The following is a 14,528-nucleotide window of genomic DNA, read 5'->3' on the forward strand; positions in this document are numbered from 1 at the left end:
TTGTGTATGTGTGTGAGGGAAAGAGAGAGAGAGGTTTGTGTATGTGTGCGAGAGGGAAAGAGAGAGAGAGGGTTTGTGTATGTGTGCGAGAGGGAAAGAGAGAGAGGTTTGTGTATGTGTGCGAGAGGGAAAGAGAGAGAGAGGTTTGTGTATGTGTGTGAGAGGGAAAGAGAGAGAGAGGTTTGTGTATGTGTGCGAGAGGGAAAGAGAGAGAGAGGTTTGTGTATGTGTGCGAGAGGGAAAGAGAGAGAGAGGTTTGTGTATGTGTGCGAGAGGGAAAGAGAGAGAGAGGTTTGTGTATGTGTGTGAGAGAGGAAAGAGAGAGAGAGGTTTGTGTATGTGTGCGAGAGGGAAAGAGAGAGAGAGGTTTGTGTATGTGTGCGAGAGGAAAGAGAGAGAGAGAGGTTTGTGTATGTGTGCGAGAGGAAAGAGAGAGAGAGGTTTGTGTATGTGTGCGAGAGGGAAAGAGAGAGAGAGGTTTGTGTATGTGTGCGAGAGGAAAGAGAGAGAGAGGTTTGTGTATGTGTGCTAGAGGGAAAGAGAGAGAGAGGTTTGTGTACGTGTGCGAGAGGGAAAGAGAGAGAGAGGTTTGTGTATGTGTGCGAGAGGGAAAGAGAGAGAGAGGTTTGTGTACGTGTGCGAGAGGGAAAGAGAGAGAGAGGTTTGTGTACGTGTGCGAGAGGGAAAGAGAGAGAGAGGTTTGTGTACGTGTGCGAGAGGGAAAGAGAGAGAGAGGTTTGTGTATGTGTGCGAGAGGGAAAGAGAGAGAGAGGTTTGTGTATGTGTGCGAGAGGGAAAGAGAGAGAGAGGTTTGTGTATGTGTGCGAGAGGGAAAGAGAGAGAGAGGTTTGTGTATGTGTGCGAGAGGGAAAGAGAGAGAGAGGTTTGTGTATGTGTGCGAGAGGGAAAGAGAGAGAGAGGTTTGTGTATGTGTGCGAGAGGGAAAGAGAGAGAGAGGTTTGTGTATGTGTGCGAGAGGGAAAGAGAGAGAGAGGTTTGTGTATGTGTGCGAGAGGGAAAGAGAGAGAGAGGTTTGTGTATGTGTGTGAGAGGGAAAGAGAGAGAGAGGTTTGTGTATGTGTGCGAGAGGGAAAGAGAGAGAGGGGTTTGTGTATGTGTGCGAGAGGGAAAGAGAGAGAGAGGTTTGTGTATGTGTGCGAGAGGGAAAGAGAGAGAGAGGTTTGTGTATGTGTGCGAGAGGGAAAGAGAGAGAGAGGTTTGTGTATGTGTGCGAGAGGAAAGAGAGAGAGAGGTTTGTGTATGTGTTTGTGTATGTGTGCGAGAGGGAAAGAGAGAGAGAGGTTTGTGTATGTGTGTGAGAGGGAAAGAGAGAGAGAGGTTTGTGTATGTGTGCGAGAGGGAAAGAGAGAGAGAGGTTTGTGTATGTGTGTGAGAGGGAAAGAGAGAGAGAGGTTTGTGTATGTGTGCGAGAGGGAAAGAGAGAGAGAGGTTTGTGTATGTGTGCGAGAGGGAAAGAGAGAGAGAGGTTTGTGTATGTGTGCGAGAGGGAAAGAGAGAGAGAGGTTTGTGTATGTGTGCGAGAGGGAAAGAGAGAGAGAGGTTTGTGTATGTGTGCGAGAGGGAAAGAGAGAGAGAGGTTTGTGTATGTGTGCGAGAGGGAAAGAGAGAGAGAGGTTTGTGTATGTGTGCGAGAGGGAAAGAGAGAGAGAGGTTTGTGTATGTGTGCGAGAGGGAAAGAGAGAGAGAGTTTGTGTATGTGTGCGAGAGGGAAAGAGAGAGAGAGGTTTGTGTATGTGTGCGAGAGGGAAAGAGAGAGAGAGGTTTGTGTATGTGTGCGAGAGGAAAGAGAGAGAGAGGTTTGTGTATGTGTGTGTGAGAGGGAAAGAGAGAGAGAGGTTTGTGTATGTGTGCGAGAGGGAAAGAGAGAGAGAGGTTTGTGTATGTGTGCGAGAGGGAAAGAGAGAGAGAGGTTTGTGTATGTGTGCGAGAGGGAGAGAGAGAGGTTTGTGTATGTGTGCGAGAGGAAAGAGAGAGAGAGGTTTGTGTATGTGTGCGAGAGGGAAAGAGAGAGAGAGGTTTGTGTATGGGAAAGAGAGAGAGGTGCGTAGAGAGGGAAAGAGAGAGAGAGGGTTTGTGTATGTGTGCGAGAGGGAAAGAGAGAGAGTTTGTGTATGTGTGCGAGAGGAAAGAGAGAGAGAGGTTTGTGTATGTGTGCGAGAGGGAAAGAGAGAGAGAGGTTTGTGTATGTGTGCGAGAGGGAAAGAGAGAGAGGTTTGTGTATGTGTGCGAGAGGGAAAGAGAGAGAGAGGTTTGTGTATGTGTGCGAGAGGGAAAGAGAGAGAGAGGTTTGTGTATGTGTGCGAGAGGGAAAGAGAGAGAGAGGTTTGTGTATGTGTGCGAGAGGGAAAGAGAGAGAGAGGTTTGTGTATGTGTGCGAGAGGGAAAGAGAGAGAGAGGGTTTGTGTATGTGTGCGAGAGGGAAAGAGAGAGAGAGGTTTGTGTATGTGTGCGAGAGGGAAAGAGAGAGAGAGGTTTGTGTATGTGTGCGAGAGGAAAGAGAGAGAGAGGTTTGTGTATGTGTGCGAGAGGGAAAGAGAGAGAGAGGTTTGTGTATGTGTGCGAGAGGGAAAGAGAGAGAGAGGTTTGTGTACGTGTGCGAGAGGGAAAGAGAGAGAGAGGTTTGTGTACGTGTGCGAGAGGGAAAGAGAGAGAGAGGTTTGTGTATGTGTGCGAGAGGGAAAGAGAGAGAGAGGTTTGTGTATGTGTGCGAGAGGGAAAGAGAGAGAGAGGTTTGTGTATGTGTGCGAGAGGGAAAGAGAGAGAGAGGTTTGTGTATGTGTGCGAGAGGGAAAGAGAGAGAGAGGTTTGTGTATGTGTGCGAGAGGGAAAGAGAGAGAGAGGTTTGTGTATGTGTGGGAAAGAGGGAAAGAGGGAAAGAGAGAGGTTTGTGTATGTGTGCGAGAGGGAAAGAGAGAGAGAGGTTTGTGTATGTGCGAGAGGGAAAGAGAGAGAGAGGTTTGTGTATGTGTGCGAGAGGGAAAGAGAGAGAGAGGTTTGTGTATGTGTGCGAGAGGGAAAGAGAGAGAGAGGTTTGTGTATGTGTGCGAGAGGGAAAGAGAGAGAGAGGTTTGTGTATGTGTGCGAGAGGGAAAGAGAGAGAGAGGTTTGTGTATGTGTGCGAGAGGGAAAGAGAGAGAGAGGTTTGTGTATGTGTGCGAGAGGGAAAGAGAGAGAGAGAGTTTGTGTATGTGTGCGAGAGGGAAAGAGAGAGAGAGGTTTGTGTATGTGTGCGAGAGGGAGAGGGAAAGAGAGAGAGAGGTTTGTGTATGTGTGCGAGAGGGAAAGAGAGAGAGAGGTTTGTGTAAGAGGGAAAGAGAGAGAGAGAGGTTTGTGTGTATGTGTGCGAGAGGGAAAGAGAGAGAGAGGTTTGTGTATGTGTGCGAGAGGGAAAGAGAGAGAGAGGTTTGTGTATGTGTGCGAGAGGGAAAGAGAGAGAGAGGTTTGTGTATGTGTGCGAGAGGGAAAGAGAGAGAGAGGTTTGTGTATGTGTGCGAGAGGGAAAGAGAGAGAGAGGTTTGTGTATGTGTGAGAGGGAAAGAGAGAGAGAGGTTTGTGTACGTGTGCGAGAGGGAAAGAGAGAGAGAGGTTTGTGTATGTGTGCGAGAGGGAAAGAGAGAGAGAGGTTTGTGTATGTGTGCGAGAGGGAAAGAGAGAGAGAGGTTTGTGTATGTGTGCTAGAGGGAAAGAGAGAGAGAGGTTTGTGTATGTGTGCGAGAGGGAAAGAGAGAGAGAGGTTTGTGTATGTGTGAGAGGGAAAGAGAGAGAGAGGTTTGTGTATGTGTGCGAGAGGGAAAGAGAGAGAGAGTTTGTGTATGTGTGCGAGAGGGAAAGAGAGAGAGAGGTTTGTGTATGTGTGCGAGAGGGAAAGAGAGAGAGAGGTTTGTGTATGTGTGCGAGAGGGAAAGAGAGAGAGAGAGGTTTGTGTATGTGTGCGAGAGGGAAAGAGAGAGAGAGGTTTGTGTATGTGTGCGAGAGGGAAAGAAGAGAGAGAGGTTTGTGTATGTGTGCGAGAGGGAAAGAGAGAGAGAGGTTTGTGTGTGTGAGAGGGAAAGAGAGAGAGGGTTTGTGTAAGAGGGAAAGAGAGAGAGAGGTTTGTGTATGTGTGCGAGAGGGAAAGAGAGAGAGAGGTTTGTGTATGTGTGCGAGAGGGAAAGAGAGAGAGAGGTTTGTGTATGTGTGTGAGAGGGAAAGAGAGAGAGAGAGTTTGTGTATGTGTGTGAGAGGGAAAGAGAGAGAGAGGTTTGTGTATGTGTGCGAGAGGGAAAGAGAGAGAGAGGTTTGTGTATGTGTGCGAGAGGGAAAGAGAGAGAGAGGTTTGTGTATGTGTGCGAGAGGGAAAGAGAGAGAGAGGTTTGTGTATGTGTGCGAGAGGGAAAGAGAGAGAGAGGTTTGTGTATGTGTGCGAGAGGGAAAGAGAGAGAGAGGTTTGTGTATGTGTGCGAGAGGGAAAGAGAGAGAGAGGTTTGTGTATGTGTGTAGAGGGAAAGAGAGAGAGAGGTTTGTGTATGTGTGCGAGAGGGAAAGAGAGAGAGAGGTTTGTGTATGTGTGTGAGAGGGAAAGAGAGAGAGAGGTTTGTGTATGTGTGCGAGAGGGAAAGAGAGAGAGAGGTTTGTGTATGTGTGTAGAGGGAAAGAGAGAGAGAGGTTTGTGTATGTGTGAGAGGGAAAGAGAGAGAGAGGTTTGTGTATGTGTGCGAGAGGAAAGAGAGAGAGAGTTTGTGTATGTGTGCGAGAGGGAAAGAGAGAGAGAGGTTTGTGTATGTGTGCGAGAGGGAAAGAGAGAGAGAGGTTTGTGTATGTGTGCGAGAGGGAAAGAGAGAGAGAGGTTTGTGTATGTGTGCGAGAGGGAAAGAGAGAGAGAGGTTTGTGTATGTGTGTGAGAGGGAAAGAGAGAGAGGTTTGTGTATGTGTGAGGGAAAGAGAGGAAAGAGAGAGAGAGGTTTGTGTATGTGTGCGAGAGGGAAAGAGAGAGAGAGGTTTGTGTATGTGTGAGAGGGAAAGAGAGAGAGAGGTTTGTGTATGTGTGCGAGAGGGAAAGAGAGAGAGAGGTTGTGTATGTGTGTGAGAGGGAAAGAGAGAGAGAGGTTTGTGTATGTGTGCGAGAGGGAAAGAGAGAGAGAGGTTTGTGTATGTGTGCGAGAGGGAAAGAGAGAGAGAGGTTTGTGTATGTGTGCGAGAGGGAAAGAGAGAGAGAGGTTTGTGTATGTGTGCGAGAGGGAAAGAGAGAGAGAGGTTTGTGTATGTGTGCGAGAGGGAAAGAGAGAGAGAGAGGTTTGTGTATGTGTGCTAGAGGGAAAGAGAGAGAGAGGTTTGTGTATGTGTGCGAGAGGGAAAGAGAGAGAGAGGTTTGTGTATGTGTGCGAGAGGGAAAGAGAGAGAAAGAGGTTTGTGTATGTGTGCGAGAGGGAAAGAGAGAGAGAGGTTTGTGTATGTGTGCGAGAGGGAAAGAGAGAGAGAGGTTTGTGTATGTGTGCGAGAGGGAAAGAGAGAGAGGTGTGTGTATGTGTGCGAGAGGGAAAGAGAGAGAGAGGTTTGTGTATGTGTGCGAGAGGGAAAGAGAGAGAGAGGTTTGTGTATGTGTGCGAGAGGGAAAGAGAGAGAGAGGTTTGTGTATGTGTGCGAGAGGGAAAGAGAGAGAGAGGTTTGTGTATGTGTGCGAGAGGGAAAGAGAGAGAGAGGTTTGTGTAAAGAGAGAGAGAGAGGTTTAGAGGAAAGAGAGAGAGAGGTTTGTGTATGTGTGCGAGAGGGAAAGAGAGAGAGAGATGTGTGTATGTGTGTGAGAGGGAAAGAGAGAGAGAGGTTTGTGTATGTGTGCGAGAGGGAAAGAGAGAGAGAGGTTTGTGTACGTGTGCGAGAGGGAAAGAGAGAGAGAGGTTTGTGTACGTGTGCGAGAGGGAAAGAGAGAGAGAGGTTTGTGTACGTGTGCGAGAGGGAAAGAGAGAGAGAGGTTTGTGTATGTGTGCGAGAGGGAAAGAGAGAGAAGGTTTGTGTAGAGAGGGAAAGAGAGAGAGAGGTTTGTGTATGTGTGTGAGAGGGAAAGAGAGAGAGAGTTTGTGTATGTGTGCGAGAGGGAAAGAGAGAGAGAGGTTTGTGTATGTGTGCGAGAGGGAAAGAGAGAGAGAGGTTTGTGTATGTGTGCGAGAGGGAAAGAGAGAGAGAGGTTTGTGTATGTGTGCGAGAGGGAAAGAGGGAGAGAGGTTTGTGTATGTGTAGAGGGAAAGAGAGAGAGAGGTTTGTGTATGTGTGCGAGAGCGAAAGAGAGAGAGAGGTTTGTGTATGTGTGCGAGAGGGAAAGAGAGAGAGAGGTTTGTGTATGTGTGTGAGAGGGAAAGAGAGAGAGAGGTTTGTGTATGTGTGCGAGAGGGAAAGAGAGAGAGAGGTTTGTGTATGTGTGCGAGAGGGAAAGAGAGAGAGAGGTTTGTGTATGTGTGTGAGAGGGAAAGAGAGAGAGAGGTTTGTGTATGTGTGCGAGAGGAAAGAGAGAGAGGGGTTTGTGTATGTGTGCGAGAGGGAAAGAGAGAGAGAGGTTTGTGTATGTGTGCGAGAGGGAAAGAGAGAGAGAGGTTTGTGTATGTGTGTGAGAGGGAAAGAGAGAGAGAGGTTTGTGTATGTGTGCGAGAGGGAAAGAGAGAGAGAGGTTTGTGTATGTGTCTGAGAGGGAAAGAGAGAGAGAGGTTTGTGTATGTGTGCTAGAGGGAAAGAGAGAGAGAGGTTTGTGTATGTGTGCGAGAGGGAAAGAGAGAGAGAGGTTTGTGTACGTGTGCGAGAGAGGGAAAGAGAGAGAGAGAGGTTTGTGTATGTGTGCGAGAGGGAAAGAGAGAGAGAGGTTTGTGTATGTGTGCGAGAGGGAAAGAGAGAGAGAGGTTTGTGTATGTGTGCGAGAGGGAAAGAGAGAGAGAGAGGTTTGTGTACGTGTGCGAGAGGGAAAGAGAGAGATAGGTTTGTGTACGTGTGCGAGAGGGAAAGAGAGAGAGAGAGAGAGTTTGTGTATGTGTGCGAGAGGGAAAGAGAGAGAGAGGTTTGTGTATGTGTGCGAGAGGGAAAGAGAGAGAGAGGTTTGTGTATGTGTGTGAGAGGGAAAGAGAGAGAGAGGTTTGTGTATGTGTGTGAGAGGGAAAGAGAGAGAGAGGTTTGTGTATGTGTGCGAGAGGGAAAGAGGGAGAGAGGTTTGTGTATGTGTGCGAGAGGGAAAGAGAGAGAGAGGTTTGTGTATGTGTGCGAGAGGGAAAGAGAGAGAGAGGTTTGTGTATGTGTGAGAGGGAAAGAGAGAGAGAGGTTTGTGTATGTGTGCGAGAGGGAAAGAGAGAGGGGTTTGTGTATGTGTGCGAGAGGGAAAGAGAGAGAGAGGTTTGTGTATGTGTGCGAGAGGGAAAGAGAGAGAGAGGTTTGTGTATGTGTGTGAGAGGGAAAGAGAGAGAGAGGTTTGTGTATGTGTGCGAGAGGGAAAGAGAGAGAGAGGTGTGTGTATGTGTGTGAGAGGGAAAGAGAGAGAGAGGTTTGTGTATGTGTGCGAGAGGGAAAGAGAGAGAGAGGTTTGTGTATGTGTGCGAGAGGGAAAGAGAGAGAGAGGTTTGTGTATGTGTGCGAGAGGGAAAGAGAGAGAGAGGTTTGTGTATGTGTGCGAGAGGGAAAGAGAGAGAGAGGTTTGTGTACGTGTGCGAGAGGGAAAGAGAGAGAGAGAGGTTTGTGTATGTGTGCGAGAGGGAAAGAGAGAGAGAGGTTTGTGTATGTGTGCGAGAGGGAAAGAGAGAGAGAGGTTTGTGTATGTGTGCGAGAGGGAAAGAGAGAGAGAGGTTTGTGTATGTGTGCGAGAGGGAAAGAGAGAGAGAGGTTTGTGTATGTGTGCGAGAGGGAAAGAGGGAGAGAGGTGTGTGTATGTGTGCGAGAGGGAAAGAGAGAGAGAGGTTTGTGTATGTGTGCGAGAGGGAAAGAGAGAGAGAGGTTTGTGTATGTGTGCGAGAGGGAAAGAGAGAGAGAGGTTTGTGTATGTGTGTGAGAGGGAAAGAGAGAGAGAGGTTTGTGTATGTGTGCGAGAGGGAAAGAGAGAGAGAGGTTTGTGTATGTGTGTGAGAGGGAAAGAGAGAGAGAGGTTTGTGTATGTGTGCGAGAGGGAAAGAGAGAGAGAGGTTTGTGTATGTGTGCGAGAGGGAAAGAGAGAGAGAGGTTTGTGTATGTGTGCGAGAGGGAAAGAGAGAGAGAGCGTGTGTGCAGCATATATGATGTTGAAAATAGCAATTATTTTATTCTTTCTAAAATAGAATAAAAACTATCCCACCTTTCCTTCCTCTCTACTTTCACAAAGAGGGACTTTTTTTGTTCAGCGTCTGCCCAGGTATAGTTGGGACCACATTTCTCCATTCCGTAGCCTGAAGCACTGCTTAGACATTTTCCAATGGAAGGAATGGAGGGGAAAGTTAAAGGTGAAAGTACAAAATCTACAGTGAAACAAAGAGGGAGAGAAGGGAAAAGGGTGTATTGGGGTGGGAGAGAAAAGGGGGAGGCGGGCAGGAAATAGGCTGAGGTGTTTCAGGAAGTTGTCAAGAATTGAGTGATTGGCTCCAGATGGGGGAGGTCATGCTCCGTGACCCAGGAAGTGGTCACAGGGGACACTCCCGCTTCACTTCCTCTGCTGTCTTTCAGCACCGGAGCCACTGTCTGTCTCTCTCGCTCTCGTTCCTCTTCTCTTTTCTTTTCTCTTCTCTCTCTCCCGGATCTCTCTGCCTCTCCCTTTTTCTCTCTCTCCCTGTCTTCCACCATGTTTGTTTTAACTCCTGCGCTTTGACGCATGCTGAGAAGTTATGAGCGGGCGGCCGCTCCGAGGCCCTCACCTCCAGGTTAAAAGGCGATTAGAGCTGGACAGGAGCCTGTTTATGGTGCTTGATCAATAATTTACTGTTATTTTCCTATAGTTTCCTCACCACTCAACCATCTACAAGCACATCTGCTTTCTCTCTCTCTCTTTCCTTCTCAGCATCTGTGCTCCAGAGTCTCTTCATGTGCAGCTCTGGGATTCTGAAACACTTCTGTCTTATCTTTGCCCTTACACATCACTTTCTTATTGTAACGCCTATTTCAAAATGTCTCAAGCTTAGTCTTTCAGCACTTCATAGACATAGACCCTACACCACCATCAACACCCCCTCCTGCATGTACACCTATAGATATACAGTATGGACACTCTTAAACACACAGACCCAAGGCAAGCACACAAGAACACACATTTTGTATGCATGTCCTCCATGGGGAAATGATGTATCTCGTGGAGAGGGTAGGGACACACACATGCTGTTGGCCAGGAATCAAATTAGGTTCACCATATATCACACTCTACTTTAACGGCCAGTACAAATAGGAGATTCAGTCCATATGTCTGGTGTCAGTGAGGGATTAGGCCTGAACCTCTGTGAGCTGTTGGTCCAGACCACAACTCCAACCACAGTCTCAGGAGGGGAGAGGAAGGGAGAGAAAGGGAGAGGCCACAGAGAGGGGGGCGGTGATGTAAAAATATGATATAGTGTAGTAGGGTTGTCACATTACCCATTGAGAAATATTCCTATCAGCTGGATGTTGAAATGGATTGTGGCCAAGGGATTTTGCAGGAAACCAAATCTCACAAAAAGTGAACTGATATCACTTATAAACCCAGATAGACTTATGGTATGTATTTTCCTCTTCCCCGTCCTCCCCTGTCTTTTAGGTGGTCCTGTCCAGCACTGTGAGTGTAGACGGCCATGTCTTAGCCGTGTCTGACAACATGTTTGTCCACAATAACTCCAAACATGGCCGGAGAGCTCGCAGGCTAGAGCCTGGAGAGTCAGTGGAGAACGGTATGGAGTATGGTAAGAAGAGACCAAACACGACCTGCCCTGGGGTACTGATACATCAGGAACACATTCCTACTGTAGACATTCCTACTGTAGACATTCATACTGTAGACACTCATACTGTAGACATTTCTACTGTAGACATTCCTACTGTAGACATCCCTACTGTAGACATTCCTACTGTAGACATTCATACTGTAGACATTCATACTGTGCTTCTACATCTGTAGAAGCACTTTGCAACAACTGCTGATACATTTGATTGATGGATTAACTACTGCTGTACTAATGGCTAACCTCAAGGTCTAGGGCTGACACCCTGAAACAGACACTAAATACATTGCCAAGAGATGCAATAAGTTATATTAAAATGACATTATTGCCCTTCCTCTCCAGCCACCCCATGTATCAAAGCCATCAGCCCCAGTGAGGGCTGGACCACGGGCGGGGCCATGGTCATCGTGATCGGGGAGAACTTCTTTGACGGGCTGCAGGTGGTGTTCGGCAGCATGCTGGTGTGGAGCGAGGTAGCTATGTGGCTTCACTGTAACTGTCTCTTAAAAACAACTCATTAACGAGACTGTTACTGATTGAAAACATAAGGGACAAGGTAACAAAAGCATATGGCTTGTCTCATTTTGTCCAGTCATTTAGTGGCTGCCTTCTACATGTTGGCATTATGAGAGCAAACCGTATTATTCTGTCAGATACTGTAGACTGTCAAACAGTCGTTGCTCATTCCTTCTCTGTCTTGTCCCTGTTTCTCTCTCTCTCTTAGTTGATCACGCCCCACGCCATCCGTGTCCAGACGCCCCCACGCCACATCCCGGGGGTCGTGGAGGTCACGCTGTCCTACAAATCTAAACAATTCTGCAAGGGGGCACCTGGACGCTTTATCTATACAGGTAAACACACACCTCCTATTAACCCCACCGCCCCAGCCATATCTACCCTATCCAGCAACCATTCACCAACAACATATCAAACAGCACCATTCCATGGGATGAGTCAGGACCAAGTGCTCATGTATCTGTGGATGTGTTTGTGTATAGCGCTGAATGAGCCCACCATAGACTACGGTTTCCAGAGGCTTCAAAAGGTCATTCCCAGACACCCTGGTGACCCTGACAAACTAGCTAAGGTGAGTGAGAACATACCACACATAGTGAGATGATGTACATGCCATATGTCACCACACCTCACCTTTGACAATAAAGTACACTATGTAACACCAGAGGCTAATTCATGTCTCTCTGTCTGTGTGTAGGAGATGCTACTGAAGAGAGCAGCTGATCTGGTCGAAGCCTTGTATGGAAACCCACACAGTAATCAGGTAACCAGCACTGTTTAGTCGCTCCGTTCCTCTAGTAATTCCACTCATCAATAACTACTGTAAATCTGTGAGGTCTGGGTTAGTAACAGTTTGTATTGTCTCTCTTTAGGACATGTTGCTGAAGCGTGCAGCGGACATCGCTGAGGCCCTGTACAGTGTTCCCCGTCCCCACAGCCAGCTGCAGGCCCTGCCCAGCTCCCCAGCCCACGGCAGTGTCATGGGCCTGGGCTCATACCCCTCCCAGCTGGGGGTTAGCATTGGCGAGCCAGGACAAACCAGCCAAGGTGAGCAGGACAAGACTTACAATTGGATTCCCTATATTTATAGAAGTCTGGCCCTTTGATTTTCTTCGAGTTGGTGATATGATATCCCCAGTGGGAAAAGCACTTGTGTCATCCTGTCTTTTACTATCCTCTGTCTTTCTTGTTCTAACTCTTTGTATTTTTCCCTCTCTCTCGCTCCAGGTTATATTCGTAACTCCAGCAGTTTGTCCCCCCGGGGGTACTCCTCTGCCTCCACCCCTCAGCAGTCGGGCTATGGGGGTGGTGGAGGCATGAGTGGGGGGTACGGGGCAGTGCCCATGACTAGTCTGGGGGTGCCAGGGTCCCCTGGTTTCAGCAGTGCCTCCCCCACTGGTTCTCCCTATGGCAGTGAGTGTCTCTCCTTTTACTCAATCAATCTATCCTGTGTTTTCCTCCTGTACCTGTTACAATAAAACATAATTGCCCACCACTGACAAAGGTTGACCATTGCCTAGAATCCTTCTGTTATAAAGTAACATCTCTCTCTCTCTCTCTCTCTCTCTCTCTCTCTCTCTCTCTCTCTCTCATCCACAGTAATGCCATCTAGTCCCACTATCCCGGGTTCCAGCTCCTCCTCCCTCCTGCCGTTCTCCTCCTTCCCGTCCTCAGCCAAACAGAAGAGCGCATTCGCTCCTGTCCTCCGGCCCCAGGGCTCCTCCTCTCCTGCCTGTCCCGCTTCAGGAGGCAACAGCTTCAGAGGTAGAACCAAACTACAATCTTAGAAACATCTCTTTGTGTGTTAAAACCCCCCTCTTTCTTTCTAAAAACTAATCTATGCCCACATACACATAGTTTAGGCAGGCATGACAATACAATATGTCTGTTTTTTTGGGGGTTATAATAATGATTGCCATTGTCAAGAATAAGATTTGATCTAAAACATAATAGATTATTACTATTCTCTTTCTCTATAGCGATGACTGGCCTGGTAGTTCCCCCGATGTAGCAGCACTCCACCACCTCCCATCCATCACCAACAAACCAGACCAGACCAATGCTCCCACACTGCTGCCCCTCTGCAGGCACTGACAAGGGATAAATGGAACACACACTGACTTCTCAACCACCAACAACTCTCCTCACTGATGCCCTGCCACTTGTTGAGTCCATGTTTCATCCAACTGAATGAAAGGGAATGGGACAGAAAGAGTCCAAAGACCAGCCAGTCACTCCAGATGCAGAGAGAAGAAGATCTCTTCATCTGCAGTAGCTGTAAAGACATGAGACTTCCTTGGGCCACACCACAACACAATGGAGCTCTATGGGTGTCTATGGGTGTCTCTGTATTTTGAAAGGACAGCAGAAGTCAACGTCAAGATGCCTTCACGAGCTTCAAAAGCACCCGTACCACCCAATGCTACAGCCATATGCAGCATTTGGTTCTTCCAACAAAAACACCTACCCTAAACTGATCAACCTCTTGGCTATCAGTGTGCTAGAAGAAAATGTCTGTTGATGATTCGTTGTTAGAGTACTGAACTGAATGGACAACTCTGATACTATGTGCTGAAAGTCTATGAAGCAGGGTGCTATTTGTCTCTGTCAGGACACTGTCAAAGGCATGTATGTACATTGTCCCTGAGAAGATTGTCCCTGAGAAGACTTTGTAGCAGAGTTTTTGAAGGTGATTTACATTCCAGAATGATAGACCCTTTATTTTTAGTTCTGATCCCCATCATTTTACAAGGGCAAACTCTTTGTCCTCCAGGGTCGGTAATACAACATTTATTCATATATTGATTTATTTAAGAAGAAAAAAACAAGCAATTTAACTTATTATTATAGTTACTTTAGGGAATAATATAAACGTGTTTTAATTCCTTTTTTGCAATTGTTATAAATATGATTATGTCATCGCTATGTTGCCATTCTTGTTGTTTTAATTGAAATCTTTGAGGTTTTGTCAGACATGACTGATGATTAACACATAAGAGAGAATGAAGTAATACGCCATGAAACGTTTCTTTGAAATCAATTCTTGGCCAATACTTTTCCCTGGTTTGTCACATAACAAAATAGAACTGTCATGTCCAGTGTAAAAAATAAAGCACATTACCTTGCTGTTCTCCATAAAGGAAAATGAGTTAGCCTATATTATTATTAATTTCCTTTTTATGCATGTTATTTCCACACTGATTCCCTGCTATTATTTCATTACATGTTGCAAATTTGAAATTATATGTCAAAGTTTAGGATTTTGAATTGTTCATTCATTTGATGTTTTTCATCCCATAGTCTCTGGTCACGATGCAGTAAAGTAACAAGCATACATAAACTGAAAACAAAGTAAGGAACATGTTGGGGATTTGTTATAAACCCATGCAACAGTTTTCTTACTCACTGTTGGAGCACAATACAAACATCATACTCAGGATTAGAAAACAAAGAATTTAAAAGAGGTAGCTAACATCTATTCAAAGTTGTTTGTTGTGTTTTGCTGGTTTTATTTATTTGAAAGTCGTTAGTAAAATGTAAGGTTACTCAAAGTTTTTTTCTCCCAAAACCTATCTTTCTTTTTTAATGGTACAGAATAACATGATGACTGTCTGAAAATGTGATTTGTATATCTTAAACTGTAATTATATTTTGTCCTCCCAAATAAAACAAAAAAATCACAGTAAGAACTCACTGTTGGTAATAATTCAGAACTGTGTGTTTGCATTATGCAATTAGACATGGTATAGAAATGTACAGATATCCATAGTACAGTATATGAGTTGAGGTTTTGTTATGTACAGTATTATGGTAATATTTCAAGTCCACACCAGGACTATTTTTTAACTCACCTGTATGTTTGTATAGTTTGACACAAACCTGATGAGGCGCAGCATCTTAATTGTGGAGTGAGCGCTGCAGACTGTAGCTACTGCCTGTGAAGATAAACAACATCCCCCATCACTCTCCTCTCCTCCTCTCCAGCAGCAAACCTGCTTATTCCTCTAAGGACCAGGCCTCTGGGGGCCCCACTAAGAACCACATGAGCCTCTCCTCCCTCGCTCTCTCTGGCGTGTGCCCTCTTTTTCTCCCTCTCGCTACCCTGCCATTACT

General features: G+C 46.6%; 1 protein-coding gene across 3 annotated transcripts in view; it reads left to right on the forward strand.

Annotated features, from left to right (window-relative positions):
- The window catches only part of LOC115140094 (transcription factor COE2), a 56,399-nt gene extending 42,295 nt beyond the window's left edge, over nt 1–14,104 (forward strand). For 2 of the 3 annotated variants that reach the window (XM_029678170.2, XM_029678171.2), the window contains exons 8-16: nt 9,719–9,860; nt 10,242–10,372; nt 10,624–10,750; nt 10,898–10,986; nt 11,113–11,178; nt 11,288–11,462; nt 11,643–11,828; nt 12,015–12,179; nt 12,395–14,104. In XM_029678170.2, the coding sequence (XP_029534030.1) occupies nt 9,719–9,860; nt 10,242–10,372; nt 10,624–10,750; nt 10,898–10,986; nt 11,113–11,178; nt 11,288–11,462; nt 11,643–11,828; nt 12,015–12,179; nt 12,395–12,426 (1,113 nt within the window). In that variant the 3' untranslated portion in view covers nt 12,427–14,104. Of the gene's footprint in view, nt 1–9,718; nt 9,861–10,241; nt 10,373–10,623; nt 10,751–10,897; nt 10,987–11,112; nt 11,179–11,287; nt 11,463–11,642; nt 11,829–12,014; nt 12,180–12,368 lie in introns of all 3 variants that reach the window. The other variant, XM_029678172.2, reaches the window with a different exon arrangement.
- Nucleotides 14,105–14,528: the final 424 nt, after the last annotated feature.

The sequence above is a fragment of the Oncorhynchus nerka genome, unplaced genomic scaffold (genome assembly GCF_034236695.1).
Source record: "Oncorhynchus nerka isolate Pitt River unplaced genomic scaffold, Oner_Uvic_2.0 unplaced_scaffold_1___fragment_2___debris, whole genome shotgun sequence".
Classification (NCBI taxonomy): domain Eukaryota; kingdom Metazoa; phylum Chordata; class Actinopteri; order Salmoniformes; family Salmonidae; genus Oncorhynchus; species Oncorhynchus nerka.